The sequence below is a fragment of the Ctenocephalides felis genome, unplaced genomic scaffold, assembly GCF_003426905.1.
Source record: "Ctenocephalides felis isolate EL2017-DRISC unplaced genomic scaffold, ASM342690v1 CF-g0.4_SCAFFOLD_02454, whole genome shotgun sequence".
Lineage (NCBI taxonomy): Eukaryota > Metazoa > Arthropoda > Insecta > Siphonaptera > Pulicidae > Ctenocephalides > Ctenocephalides felis.
Genome location: NW_020538608.1, coordinates 8,966 through 22,109, shown reverse-complemented (window position 1 = coordinate 22,109; position 13,144 = coordinate 8,966). Strand labels below are relative to the sequence as shown.

The 13,144-nt window shown below is 31.9% G+C and overlaps 1 protein-coding gene across 1 annotated transcript; it reads left to right on the top strand.

The window, feature by feature from the left end:
* Window positions 1-11,184: 11,184 nt before the first annotated feature.
* Window positions 11,185-13,144, top strand: LOC113380896. The gene is made up of 3 exons (XM_026619953.1): window positions 11,185-11,626; window positions 11,706-12,448; window positions 13,136-13,144. The coding sequence occupies exons 1-3, from the start codon at window positions 11,185-11,187 to the stop codon at window positions 13,142-13,144; spliced, it is 1,194 nt and encodes a 397-aa protein (XP_026475738.1).

The window sequence follows — 13,144 nt, the reverse complement described above, 5'->3', positions numbered from 1 at the left end:
TAAATTATGACATTTGTCATTTTAGTGTTTTGTTTTTTTTTGGCCATTTTCTGTCAAAATTTTTTGAAAATATTTATTTTACAATATTGTTTTGTATCTATAATTTGTTAGGCAATATTTTCTGTAACATAACTTGTAATAATTAATTTATTTGCGTCTTATTGAAGTAACTCGTTAAACATTCTTTTTTTGTGACATGTCAAAATTTTGGTTATGATTATTTTTAAATTCAAGTGCCGCTTTTTTATTGTGATCTCTAATCTATAAGGTTTTAATGAAGTTTTGGTTTCCGAAATAATTTGGTAAGCTAATCAATTAAATCTAAATCATAAATCTATTTATATAATTATTTTCATAAATATTGACAGATGACATTTATTTTTTTTTCATGTCAACATTTATTTAAATTTTTAAGCATTGATTTTTAATTAGATTTAAAACTATAATCAGTGATTTTGTATGTAGCATTTCAAAATGTTGGATATTTCTATATATGTACATGTTTTTGAATTTTATTTTTTGAAATGTCAATTTTTTTTTCAAAAATTATATATCCAAATTTCCTTTAATTTTGACATTTGTCATTTTAGTGTTTTGTTTTTTTTTTGGTCATTTTCTGTCAAAATTTTTAGAAATTTATAAAAATTATATATTTATATTTCAAATTTACTTTTCAAAATTTCCTATAACCTAAGTTGGATATATATGCACACGATGAGCCATTAAAATTTAAAATCGGTCTAGTAGTTTGGGCGTCCATCGCGAACCAACATCGTGACACGAGATATATATATATATATATATATATATATATATATATATATATATTGGATAGATTTGAATTTATTATAATATTATATATTATTACCGGGCCCGCCTGTAGTGTGCAAATTCAATTACAGATACAAAGGAATAAAAAAAAATTGCTAATGCTATTCAAAGATATAGAAGCGTGAGTGAAATCCCGGGCAATGAAATATTAATAGTTTTTACGGATTTGGATAAAAAATCAAATTGGGAGAAGAGAATTGTGTAAGTAATTTATTTAAATCCACTTTTTTATTCTTTAGGACATGTGCGTAATTAAAAAAATATATTTATAGTTTGGATGATGCATCCAAGAGACCGACCAAAATAGGAGAGGTCTTTTGGACCAAATCCTTTCTCAATCATACCGTTGGGCTGTGTGCCGTGTCTGCCGCAGATTATGGTATATATTTCTTCTATATTATAGCATATACATACATACTTATACATACATATATATATAAATATATTATAAAGGTGATATATTATTTCAAAATCGCGTAAAAACTTTACACTTTTAATTCGAAAATTTTTATAGAAGCGTAATTTGTTGTGATATAATTGATTTGATTTTTATAATAGAGTTTGTATTTGCTCAACGTCAAATTGGACCTTTGTGCCTTGCCCTGCTCTACATATATACTTTTTATTAGATTTTTACTTTAATTCATCGAATGTCACTCGAAACTTTTCAAAAAGCAGGTCAAAGAAGAAATACTTAATTCATTTTCTATCTATCCTCGCAGAAATTTGAAAATTTTGTATAAGCTCAGTAATATTATTTACAATTATACACAAAATCCATTATTACCATATTTTTATAACAGAGTATGACATGAATGCTGTCGGAATTATCTTCAAGAAAATTCAAATAAATTTGCTCCCGGACAACAGAATTATAGACCGAGGCAGGAATGAAAATAGCAGCGGCCAGGAAAAAGAAGGCCAAGACCGTGGCAGCAAAAACAATGGCAGCGGCCGGAATAACTTCTACCGTGGCCGCGGTAATTATCGCGGCGATCGACGTGGCGGCGGTAATCATCGTCAGTGGCTACTATCGCGGCGGCAGAAGTTATGATCGCGCCATATACATTTATTGATTTTTTTTATTTTTTGTTTATTTCTGCTAATCTTAACAATCAGATTACAATATAATCTATAAGTTAAAAAATATATTTATTAAATAAGATATTTTGTTTTAATAAATAAATTAAACAAGTTATTATTTTTATTTGTTTTATCCTTCTATACATGTGTTATATTATGATTAATTATTATTATATAATCAGACATTTCAACAAGAAAACTTGTACAAATTTCTATGTTCCTTTGCAATTATTAAGTTTGGCTACGGTCCTAGTTTTAATTCAGTGGAAGCTGAATACATACGAATAAAACCTACAACTGTCTACAACAAAATTAAAACTCAGCAAACAACAAATAGCAGATTCAGTCGATGAAATAACAAAATTAAAATACTTTTTATGTTATAACACTAAATCAAAATACTTCATACAATCTTGGAACAGATATGTTTAGTTTTTCTGCAATATTTGCTATTAGGGAACCAGATTGTATTTTAAATTATTATATTGTCTAAGGTAGGCTATTATCTTGGTCCTAAACAATTTAAAAATCATAATATTAATCATGATCTTGACAGGTTTTAGCTGTCAATGTTTTTTTTTTTTTAACTCAGTTTTATTTAGCAATCAGAAATACATAAAGATTCCTATGAGCTAAAAAGACAATATTTATGAGTGATGCCTAAGAAGAACTCCAATGAGAACTTCTCAGTTTTACAATTAATATGATATATTAGACTTAATCTAAGACTAAGTCTAAGGGCCATTGTCGTTTCAACCTCCTAATGCCAAAAGGTTGATTAATGTCAACTATAGAAGGGTTCAAATGTGAGTCCAGTTTGCGCTTATATTTTTCCTTAACTTCTTTAAACGTTAATTGCACCGTTTTCATGTTGAGGTCGCTGTGAATGGTTTCATTTGTCACGTACCACGGAGAATTAAGAATTGTACGTAAAATTTTTGATTGAGTTCTCTGCATTATAGCTACATTAGATTTGTAAGCACATCCCCAGAGCTCAATTCCGTAGGTCCAGATTGGTTTAATAATCGATTTATATAGCAGCAACTTATTTTCGACAGAGAGCTTTGACTTTTTACGCAGTAGCCAATCAAATTCTTTCATTTTGATCATTATTTGCTGCTTTTTTGTTTTTATATGGCTTTTCCAAGTAAGTCTGCTATCTAAATGGAGACCAAGATATTTCACTATGTTCTGTTTCGGAATCTGGACGTTATTTAAATAAATTGGAGGACACGTACCCTCTCTCAGGGTAAATGTGATATGAACTGATTTGGTTTCATTTATGCAAATCTTCCATTTAGCAAGCCACATTTGAAGTTTATTGATAAGTTCTTGCGTTTGTCGGGAAGCTTGATCAGCACTGTGATTACTGCTTAGTATGGCAATATCGTCAGCGAATGTAGCAATTGTCAGATTTTCAAGTAATGGGAGGTCCTTTGTGTATAAAACATATAAGAAGGGTCCAAAAATACTACCTTGTGGAACTCCTGACATTATTTTGTGAAAATCAGATGTTACTTGATTTACTTTCACTTGAAAAATCCTATCTTGTAGATAGGATTTTAAAATCCCATAATACCTGGTTGGAAGGTATGTTTTTATTTTATATAAAAGTCCTGGGTGCCAAACTTTATCGAATGCTTGTCGAACATCCAGAAAGACACCACTACAAAATTGCTTATTTTCAAATGACTTGTGTACAGTATCAATAACCCTGTGAACTTGCTGTGTGGTCGAATGTTCACGTCTAAAGCCAAATTGATGATAGGGGATCCAATCTGAAGGAAGCTCGTTGTTGATTTGGTCCAAAAGGATCCTTTCAAGCAGTTTAGATATTACGGGAAGCAAGGATATTGGTCTATATGAAGATACCTCAGTCAAGTTTTTGCCTTTTTTAGGAATCATTAATATTTGGGCAGTCTTAAATGATTTTGGCCAATACTCTACTCTTAGTATGGCATTAAATATATAAGTTATTAAAACAATCGTTTTCTTAAGAAGTTCTTTCAACGCCCTTGCTGTTATTTTGTCAAAACCAGGCGATTTTCTTGTATTTAACATCTGGATTTGAGAGTTGACTTCCTTGGGTTTGATAGGTTTGAAAGATTGTGAAGACTGTAGAGGTTTAAGCAATTCTTCTTCAATCTCTTTATCAATGGTGGAATCAAATGGTTTGAAAACATTAGACAAGTATTTAGCAAATAGGTGCGCCTTGTCTTCTTCACTTCTTGCCCAAGGATCATTAGCACTGTTTCTAATAGGTGAAGAAAAGAATTTAGGCTTCTTCACATTACTAGCTGCTTTCCATATCGAGTTATCTGATCTGGATAGATTATTAATGTACTTTTCAAAATTTTCATTTCTGACTTGCCTATGTTTGCTTTTAAGTTCTCTGCAAAGTTTATTGTATGTATTTTTATCGTCAGGTCTATGATTTTGTTGCCATTTAGCTCTAGTACGTCTTTTTTTCCGAATAAGTTCTTTGATTTCCAACGGAATATCTTGGAATGCAGATGATGCTTGAGTTTTAGGAGTTGCTTCTTGAATTGAAGTCTTAATGTGATGAAGCAAATCTTCAGTAGCCTTGTCAATTTCAGCATCGCTTTTGAGACTGATATGTAAATTTGTTCGCTCTTTCAAAACTTCTCGAAATGTTTCCCAATTTGTATATTTGCTATGTAATATATTTGAATTTATTTTTTGTATAACTGTGATTCCTATAGTTAAAACAATTGGAGAGTGATCTGAGGATAAATCGTATGATGGCTTAATATTCGTCACGTTCTTATTTATGTTATTCAAAATAAAGAAGTCGAGCAGGTCTGGTATTTTTTGAGGATCACTAGGCCAATATGTCGGGGTTCCAGTAGACAGAAATGAATAATTATTATTATTTAAGGTTCTCAGGAGCTCATTACCCTTGCTTGTGATCAGACGTGATCCCCAAGAAGTGTGCTTGCAGTGAAAATCACCACCTACAAGAAATTTCGCACCCAATTGATGGAAAAACTGTTCAAAATCTGTTTGCTTGATATTATGTCGTGGAGAGCAGTACACTGCTGAGATTGATAATTTGTAAAGATGCATACTAACAAGTATTGTTGTTGCTTGTAGGTGTTCTTTTTGGTACGGAGGAAGTTCGGTGTGAACTATTGTATTTCGAATAAGTATGGCTGATCCTCCATGAGCCGTATCATCCGGGTGATTGCAATAGTGTAGTGTGTAATTCGGAATCTTGCAGAAAGAGAAGCTAGTAAAGTGGGTCTCGCTTATTAGCATTATGTCAATGTAATTCAAAGTAAGGAAAGTAGTTAATTCTAGCTTGTGCTGTAGGAGCCCATTGGCATTCCAAAGTGCAATTCTTATAAATTTAGCCATTACGGATTAATTTTATTTAATAAAGTTGTTAGCAGGTTTAAAACCACACCATTTTGATGAATTAATTGATTAAACATCTGTTTGAATTCGTGCATGAACTGAGCGAAGCTTGCAGATATGCCTGAAGCAGACTCTGGATTAACGTTGTTATTTAACGCCTGTGCATATGTTCGAGGGTGACCTTGATTAGCGATCTGATTTGGATTTAGATTCGGGTACGGGTTAGTGGTAATAGTTGGATTAACCGTATGTCTGTTGTTGGATTTTTGGTTTATAAACGTTTGTGGTGTATTATGATTCATTTTTGGAAATTTTTGATCATATACCTTCTTATATGCTGGGCATCCACGATAACTAGCTGCATGATCTCCGTCGCAATTTGTACAAAAATTTAATACATTTTCAGGTTTCTTGCAGTCTGATGTAGTATGATTGTTACCACAACGGGAACAAGTAAACGGCTTATTGCAGTAACGTTGAGTGTAACCGAATTGTTGGCATCTTTTGCAATGCACAACGGATTTATTATAGTGTGGCGGTTCTATACGAATTATGTTGTTAAGAATCTTTGTTACGCTGTATATGTCTTTGTTATTTTTTGCGGGTTCAAGATCAAGGTAAAATAAATTTAGTGGCTTCCTAGTTTCTCTGTGTAGTATATTTGTAACATTTCTTACTTCATGACCTATCTTCACGAACTCATTCTTGATTTCTGCAATATCTGTGGTATGATGTAAATACCTGATTACAACACGATACGCCCTTTCCTCTTTTAGTTGATAAGTATGATGAATAACATTTGTTGCACGCAAATGTTTAGTTAGTTTTCTGAAAACATCAGAATTCTGACACATTAATTTAGTTACATTATTATTTAAGGAGCGGAAAGTGTATTGTTCGAGATCAATAATAGTGTTGATTTCGTCCATCATATCTTTATAATTGTCGACGCCGTAAATAAAAATCGGTGGAGGTCTCTGGTTGGTTGTTGAGAAATCATTATTATTGGTAGTATTGATAATAGTGCTTGGCAACTGATTTATGCTATTTAGCGGTTCGAATCTATTTGACAGAGTAACCGGAGTGCTATTAGTATCATCAGATAATTTACGCTTCTTACTTTGTACAATTTTTTTTGTTGTAACAAGTTGCCACGAATGTCTCGGATTAGTTGTACAAATATTTTCCGTATTGTATGTTTGAACCTTAGTTAATTGTTTGGGCATATTTTGATTTTGACTACATACCAGCTTTGAAGCAGTCACTGCAGGGTCTTGTGAATTGCATTGAATAGCTTGTTCAATATTGGCTACTTGCATCAGATCGACGTCCATATTGGTATTTGATGTTGAAATATGCTTATTAGCAGACGAAAGTTCTGTTTCCTTCAGACGCAATTGTTCATTGACATATTCAGAACATGTTAGTGAATCGTCGTAAAGCACGTTATATGTTTCCGTAATAGAAAATTTGTCCATAGTGTCCCCCGCAGGGTGACACTTCTCTAAGTTGTGTAAAGTTAGCACAGTGATTTGTCAAAAATTATTTACACAAAAACACTGATTAATCACACTGAAACTAAGTATAAGATCAGACACTCACAGCGCGTGTTTGATTTGCCATAAAATCAATTTTTAGTATTTATTATGGTTTAAATCCGCCAAAAAAATTACTTTAAATAAACTAGGCGAAAAATCAAATGACAGAAACAAATGACATGTTATGAATCCAAAACTTTTGAACTTGACAGCTAAGTTTTTTCGGCGGCAACTTCATGCTGGCTGAAACGTGATGTGTTATAAATAGGCATGATTGAGTTGGCAAATGACAGCGAATTGAAGAAGCAAAGATTTATTTTGTTTTTGAGAGTTAAAGCGAGTCCACGAGATTCCGTAACCTATTTACTTATTAGAATTTTGTGCATACAAGCCGGAGTTTTTGTAAGTAACTATATACTTTAGATATTTGTGCCTATTTGTATCAGAATTCTGATAAAGATATCTTTCCACAAAATATTGAATTATCGGAATTTATAAGTTTGTTTGTATTACAAATAAAGTTGTTTATTTATTATTAAAGTTATTCACTGTGTCTAGTAAGTTTGAAAATATCAATAAATGCGTCATTCCTACTGCTAGAACAAGTGAAACGTGGGGTCAAAAGCACTTAAATAAATTAAATATGGCGAAAATTGACCACAATGTTATTCTGACTGTAGACTCCCTTATTGCAAATTTGGTCAAGCATCCCGTTTGGGCCAAATTTCAACAATTTCATGCCGCCAATTACGGCATTGAAGGCGATAAAGTGGAAAATGTTCTATATCGTATAAAAGTTCTAAACTTTTTACAGAAAACATAACATTACATTTATGTTGCAGTCATTTCACAAAGAGACTTAAAGAAAGATCAGGAAATAATATCTGTAGCTGTAAGCTCAATTATTTTTCTTTCAGTGGCGGATCCAGGGGGGGGGGGTCACGGGGGTCATGACCCCCCTGAGCTAGTTACAAGATTTAGGTAAACCGCCAAATATAACAAGCCGAAAACCTTTTTCTCATTCTACACTTGTCGGCACTATTGTCATAAAGAAAAAATCCGAGTACATTATTAGTCGATATTAATTAGTACTTAGTATAATGTATTTAGTTTATAAACAAATCATAATTAGATATCAACACATCACAAAGACTTATAGAAAATTATTATACTTTGTGATTGTCTAATAAATAAATAAAATAATTGTATATGAACGATTTCTAAGAATCTGCAACGTACGCATAAGAAAGAAATCATTCACCAGCAGGCCCAATGTTATCATTGATTATAAAACTATTTATCACTCGATGACTGACTTGTAAATTTTCGTTATAATAAAATAATGAACGAATACGAATGATGAATAGGAAGATATACAATATAGGGTATTATAGCGTGTCGATTGTATATATTATATATTTTGTTTAAAATATCATTGATAACGCATTAGATATGAGGACAATGCACGTGGACGACTAATAATTTTTATAAATGGGTTTCATTCATTAGGCCGTATATAACATATAAATAATAGCCTCGGAAAAATCAATTAGATATGGACTGTCGACTAACCAACGTCTAAAATCTTTAAGAAATTATAATCAGAGCGCAAAATAAAATATATTTCAGAAATAATTCAAAATAATTCACAGTTTACTGATCTAATGACATAAAGTGCAACAAACTGAGTGTAGTGAGTTATAAAAAAAGTGTTATAAAAATAGTGTTTCTTAGTTTATGTGTTTTTTATTGAAATATTATTATAAGTAAGTTACTTCATATGTTACTTTATATTTACTTTTTTACTTTTTTTTCTTTATACTTTTTAGCATTGATCTCTATTTTTTACATTCATTACTTTAATTCTTTATAACTTCTAAATTACTTTTAACTTTCGATATTCATTACATCTTAGTATTATTATTTTAATTGTTATCTGGAATATTTTATTTTTTAATCATATTGTGTTAATTTCTCGAAAAAGAAGTTTATGTTTTCACCAGAAAATCCGATTTGCTAATTTTATATTTCTCAACGTTTCAAGTCATTGTGAGTGGAGTGAAACCAAACTTAACTAGTTGGTATTGGTATTTTGCCATAAGGCAAGTTACATGAACTTCCCGATATGTGTATAATCGACTTAATCCATGATAAATAAATTCATTTATGAGTAGTTCAAAGTATTCGAAGTGGATTTGTTACACATTATTAAAAACCCAGTAGGAGTATTTTCTGAAACCAAATTTTCAAAATTTGCATTATTTTGCCGTAACAGGCTTTAGTATGTTTATTAAGACCAGATACTTTATCGCTATACCAAGTAAATCATCTAATTTTAATTTTAATAGAAATCAAAAAAACTTCTCATTTTAAAAATAAACTACTTGTCGTAACACCGTAATATTTTAGTAAGTTGTATAAGACCATGATATATATCATCAAAAAAAGTTTCATAAAAATCGACTCAGTTTTTTTTTCAACTATGAATTACAAGAAAACGGCTCGGTAGATTTTCACCTAAAATTTATCAGTATCATTCCCAACTAATATCTTTCGAACAGTTTTTGATTTTTTTAAATCGATTCGGTAGTATGAGCTTAAATGTAGACGAAAAGTTTAACACTTTATTCCAAATTATAAAGAAACGGCTTGGCCGATCGTCGCACAAAACTGATAAACGATAGTCCTCATCGAGATACTTCAAATGGTTTTTAAATTTCTGAAATCGGTTCAGGCGTTTTTGAGAAAACGTCGATGAAAGGTGTATTTTTGACAAATGCCAAAAAACGATATTAATTTTTGCAAACTTTGACGAATTTTTTTAAGCTAAATGAGTTGTCGTAGGACCGTAACATTTTAGTATGATCTAGAAGGCTATTGTATTTACCGTCAAAAAATAATAATAAAAATCGTCGAAAAAAATTTTTTCAACACTTTATTACAAAAAAAAACGGCCCGGCCGATCTCTACCAAAAACTCATCAGCGCGATTCCCAACTAATATCTTTCGAACGCTTTTTGAATTTTCAAAATCGATTCAGAACTGCGGGCTAAAAATTGGACGATTTTTTTCACTTTTCTGCTATTCACAAAGAAACGGTTTGGCTGATCGTACCGCAAACTTGAAAAACGCTAGTCCTAATCGCGATACATCGAAGGGCTTATGAATTTTTGATATCGGTCCAGCCGTTTTTGAGAAAATATCGATTTGCGGCAAAAATCTGTTTACATACAAACACACACGCATACCTTTTCTAAACTTGGTCTCATTCGATTTAGAATGACTTGAAACGTCGAGATTTCAAGCGATTACTAAAATTAGCGAATCGGATATTTTGATGAATACATAAACTTCTCCCTCGGGAAGTTAAAAAAATATGAACTTGGAGCTGCCATGTATATGTGTATGTCAACAGAATTTTTATTTTTCGTCGACGAAACGTTTCTCAAAAACGGCTGAACCGATTTCAAAAACTTAAAAGCCATTTGATATATCTTGATAAAGACTAGCATCGACTATTTTTTATCGTTCGTCAGAAACTGCTCGAAAAATATTGGGCCGAGCCGTTTCTTCGTAAAAAAAATTCAAAATTGTTTTTTGACATCTTTCTTTTTTTAACTTTTTATAACAAAAGATATCATACACTGAATAATATACTTAAATATTATGGGCTTACAATAATCCGTTAAATTATAAATAAATCATCAATGTTTAGAATTTAATGGCGCACACAAGCGATTCATTCATTACAAAAATCAGTTTTTCATTATTCCTGTGTATTTTATTTTTTATGTATCTTTAATTATTTTGACATTAAGGGAGATAGAAAAACATTTTGCTTAATAATAAAAATATTCGCATGGTTTTGCTTGCAGGCTGATTCTAAGGGAAAAGTGGAAAGTGGATTGAAACGCTCGTTGAATAAAATAGATTCATATTTCTCAAAGAAACCGAGACTCGAGATCGCTCGAGATTCACCTACAACTTCAGGTGAAAATAACTGCTTCGCCGATGCTTCTGCTTCTGCAGATGCATTGCAATGTAGGGCATTATCAATTGATGAAGAAACTCCAACACTTTCGGAACCAATGTTTGCTGCGGATATTGGTTGTTATACAGGAAAAATCGTTAGTGATTCGATGAAAGCTGTGTTGCTTGAAAAACATTGGCAGCCTCCCTCTAATTATACTTTTCCGCATTGTATTGTAAATAAAATGGGAAAACAGACAAAAAAATATGCACAAAAATCTCACCTCGAAAAATTTCAATGGCTGGTTTTGTCGCATAAAGACCAGGGTCTTTATTGCAAGGTGTTCAGACAAAAACACCTTTGCGTCGATTTGTAAGGGAACCAATGAAAGCTTTTGATGATTTGCTAGGTGAAAATGGTGCTCTGCTAACACACCAGCGAAATAAATACCATCAATCAGCTGTCGAAGCCGGGAAGAACTTTTTATTAAATTTCCACAAACCGGAAATGAACATAACAAACCAACTAGACAACCAAAAACTAAAGCAAATTAATGAAAACAGAGAACGATTAAGGCCAACGAGGCATGCAATTTTTAAGTTAGAACTTGGAGCTGCCATGCAAGGTATTTGTGAAACACGCTGGGTAGAAAGGCATGATGGGCATCTTCAGTTTCAAGGGGACAACTTAATCAAAATTTGTAGCGCTCTGGAGAAGATTTCTGCTTGGCAAGATAATAAAACTGCCAATGATGCACATTGCTTGCTGCAAACATTACGCAGTTCTGACTTTATAATATCTTCCATCTGCTTAAGTGATGTATTAGGTGGGTGTATAATTTATTATTTTTACAAATTCATTAGTTAGTTTATGCACTACAGTAACTATAACTTATTTTTTTTCAGGTACTACTGTATCTTTAAGCAGAATTCTGCAATCGAGCTCGATTGATTTGAAAAAAGCTACAGATGCTTTTAATGACACATTAAGGGTTCTGAGAAATAAAAGAGAAAATGTGGACGAAATCTTCCAACAGCTGTTTGAAGAAGCTAAAGAAGTAGCTGAGCAGTTAGATATAGATATTAAATGTCCGAGATTAGTACCAAAACAGATACATAGAGCCAATAATCAATCTGCTCAGTCTGCTGGAGATTATTTCCGCCGAGCTGTTTATATTCCTCTTTTAGATTCAATAATCAGCGATCTCCAGGACCGCTTGTCTCCTGATGTACTTAATTTATTTAAGCTGAATGTTTTTATGCCAAAAACCGAACATAACAATAAAGACATTGAAGCTGTAAGACAACTAGCTAACGACCATAAACTGTTACTAGATAACACTCCAGTGTCTATTATTGTAAATGAATATAGGCTGTGGATGGTGAAGTGGCAGTCCTGGCAGCAAACTCAGGATACACCGCAATCAATATCTGAGGTTATTACAAATTGTGACATTGATATGTATCCTAACATAAGAAAATTCCTACAAATTATAGCTACACTACCTGTCAGTGTGGCTACAGCAGAAAGGTCTTTCTCTACGTTGCGTAGAATAAAAACATGGATAAGATCTTCAATGGCGGAAGATCGTTTGACAGGACTGGCACTTCTCCATGTACATAAAAATATAGCGATTGACGTCGATGATGTAATAACGCGTTTTGGGAGAAGACACAAAAGAAAAATTAATTTTGTAATTTGAAAATGTGTATTTTGCTTATTTTTTAAATTATTAAGTATGTTTTGTAGTTATTATATATAGTAAAATTGTTTTTTCGTAATAATTATATATTTGAATGTTAAGAGGACTCAGTTATTATTATACATTTTATTTTTTATATGTATTTATATATTTATTTTTATTATATATGTTATGTAGCGATTTTCAGATGTAGAGTACTTATTTACATTAATAAAATACCTAAATTCAATTTGAAATAATTACAACCATTTGATCACGTGACCTTTTTTTGAACTAAGCGACCCCCCCTGGCGCCAAAGCTGGATCCGCCACTGTTTTCTTTTAGGTGAAAGATGTAGAGATTTAAACCATGCTCGAAAAATGTTCACTCATATTGTGTGGATTTTAGTTAGCAAGTATTATAATGTACAAATAGATTTAGCGATCAAGGAAATAAATCTATTTGAAAATAATGACTCAGTATCAAACAAGACAATCTTGACTGATACTGATGTTTCAGAAATAGCAAATGATTGTGAGCCATGTGAGATCTTGTACGAAATTGTCTATTTTATAAAGATTTCCTTCGAATTAAATGCGAAACCGAAAAGATTATACCGAAAGAAGGATTTATTAATCGTTTTTTCCTCCCAGGTTTCTTAA

Coding starts and splice junctions, on each gene's coding strand:
- LOC113380896 (XM_026619953.1), top strand. CDS start 11,185: ATGAAAGCTTTTGATGATTTGCTAGGTGAAAATGGTGCTCTGCTAACA. Junction 11,627..11,705: donor CTGCTTAAGTGATGTATTAG/GTGGGTGTATAA, acceptor ATTTTTTTTCAG/GTACTACTGTATCTTTAAGC.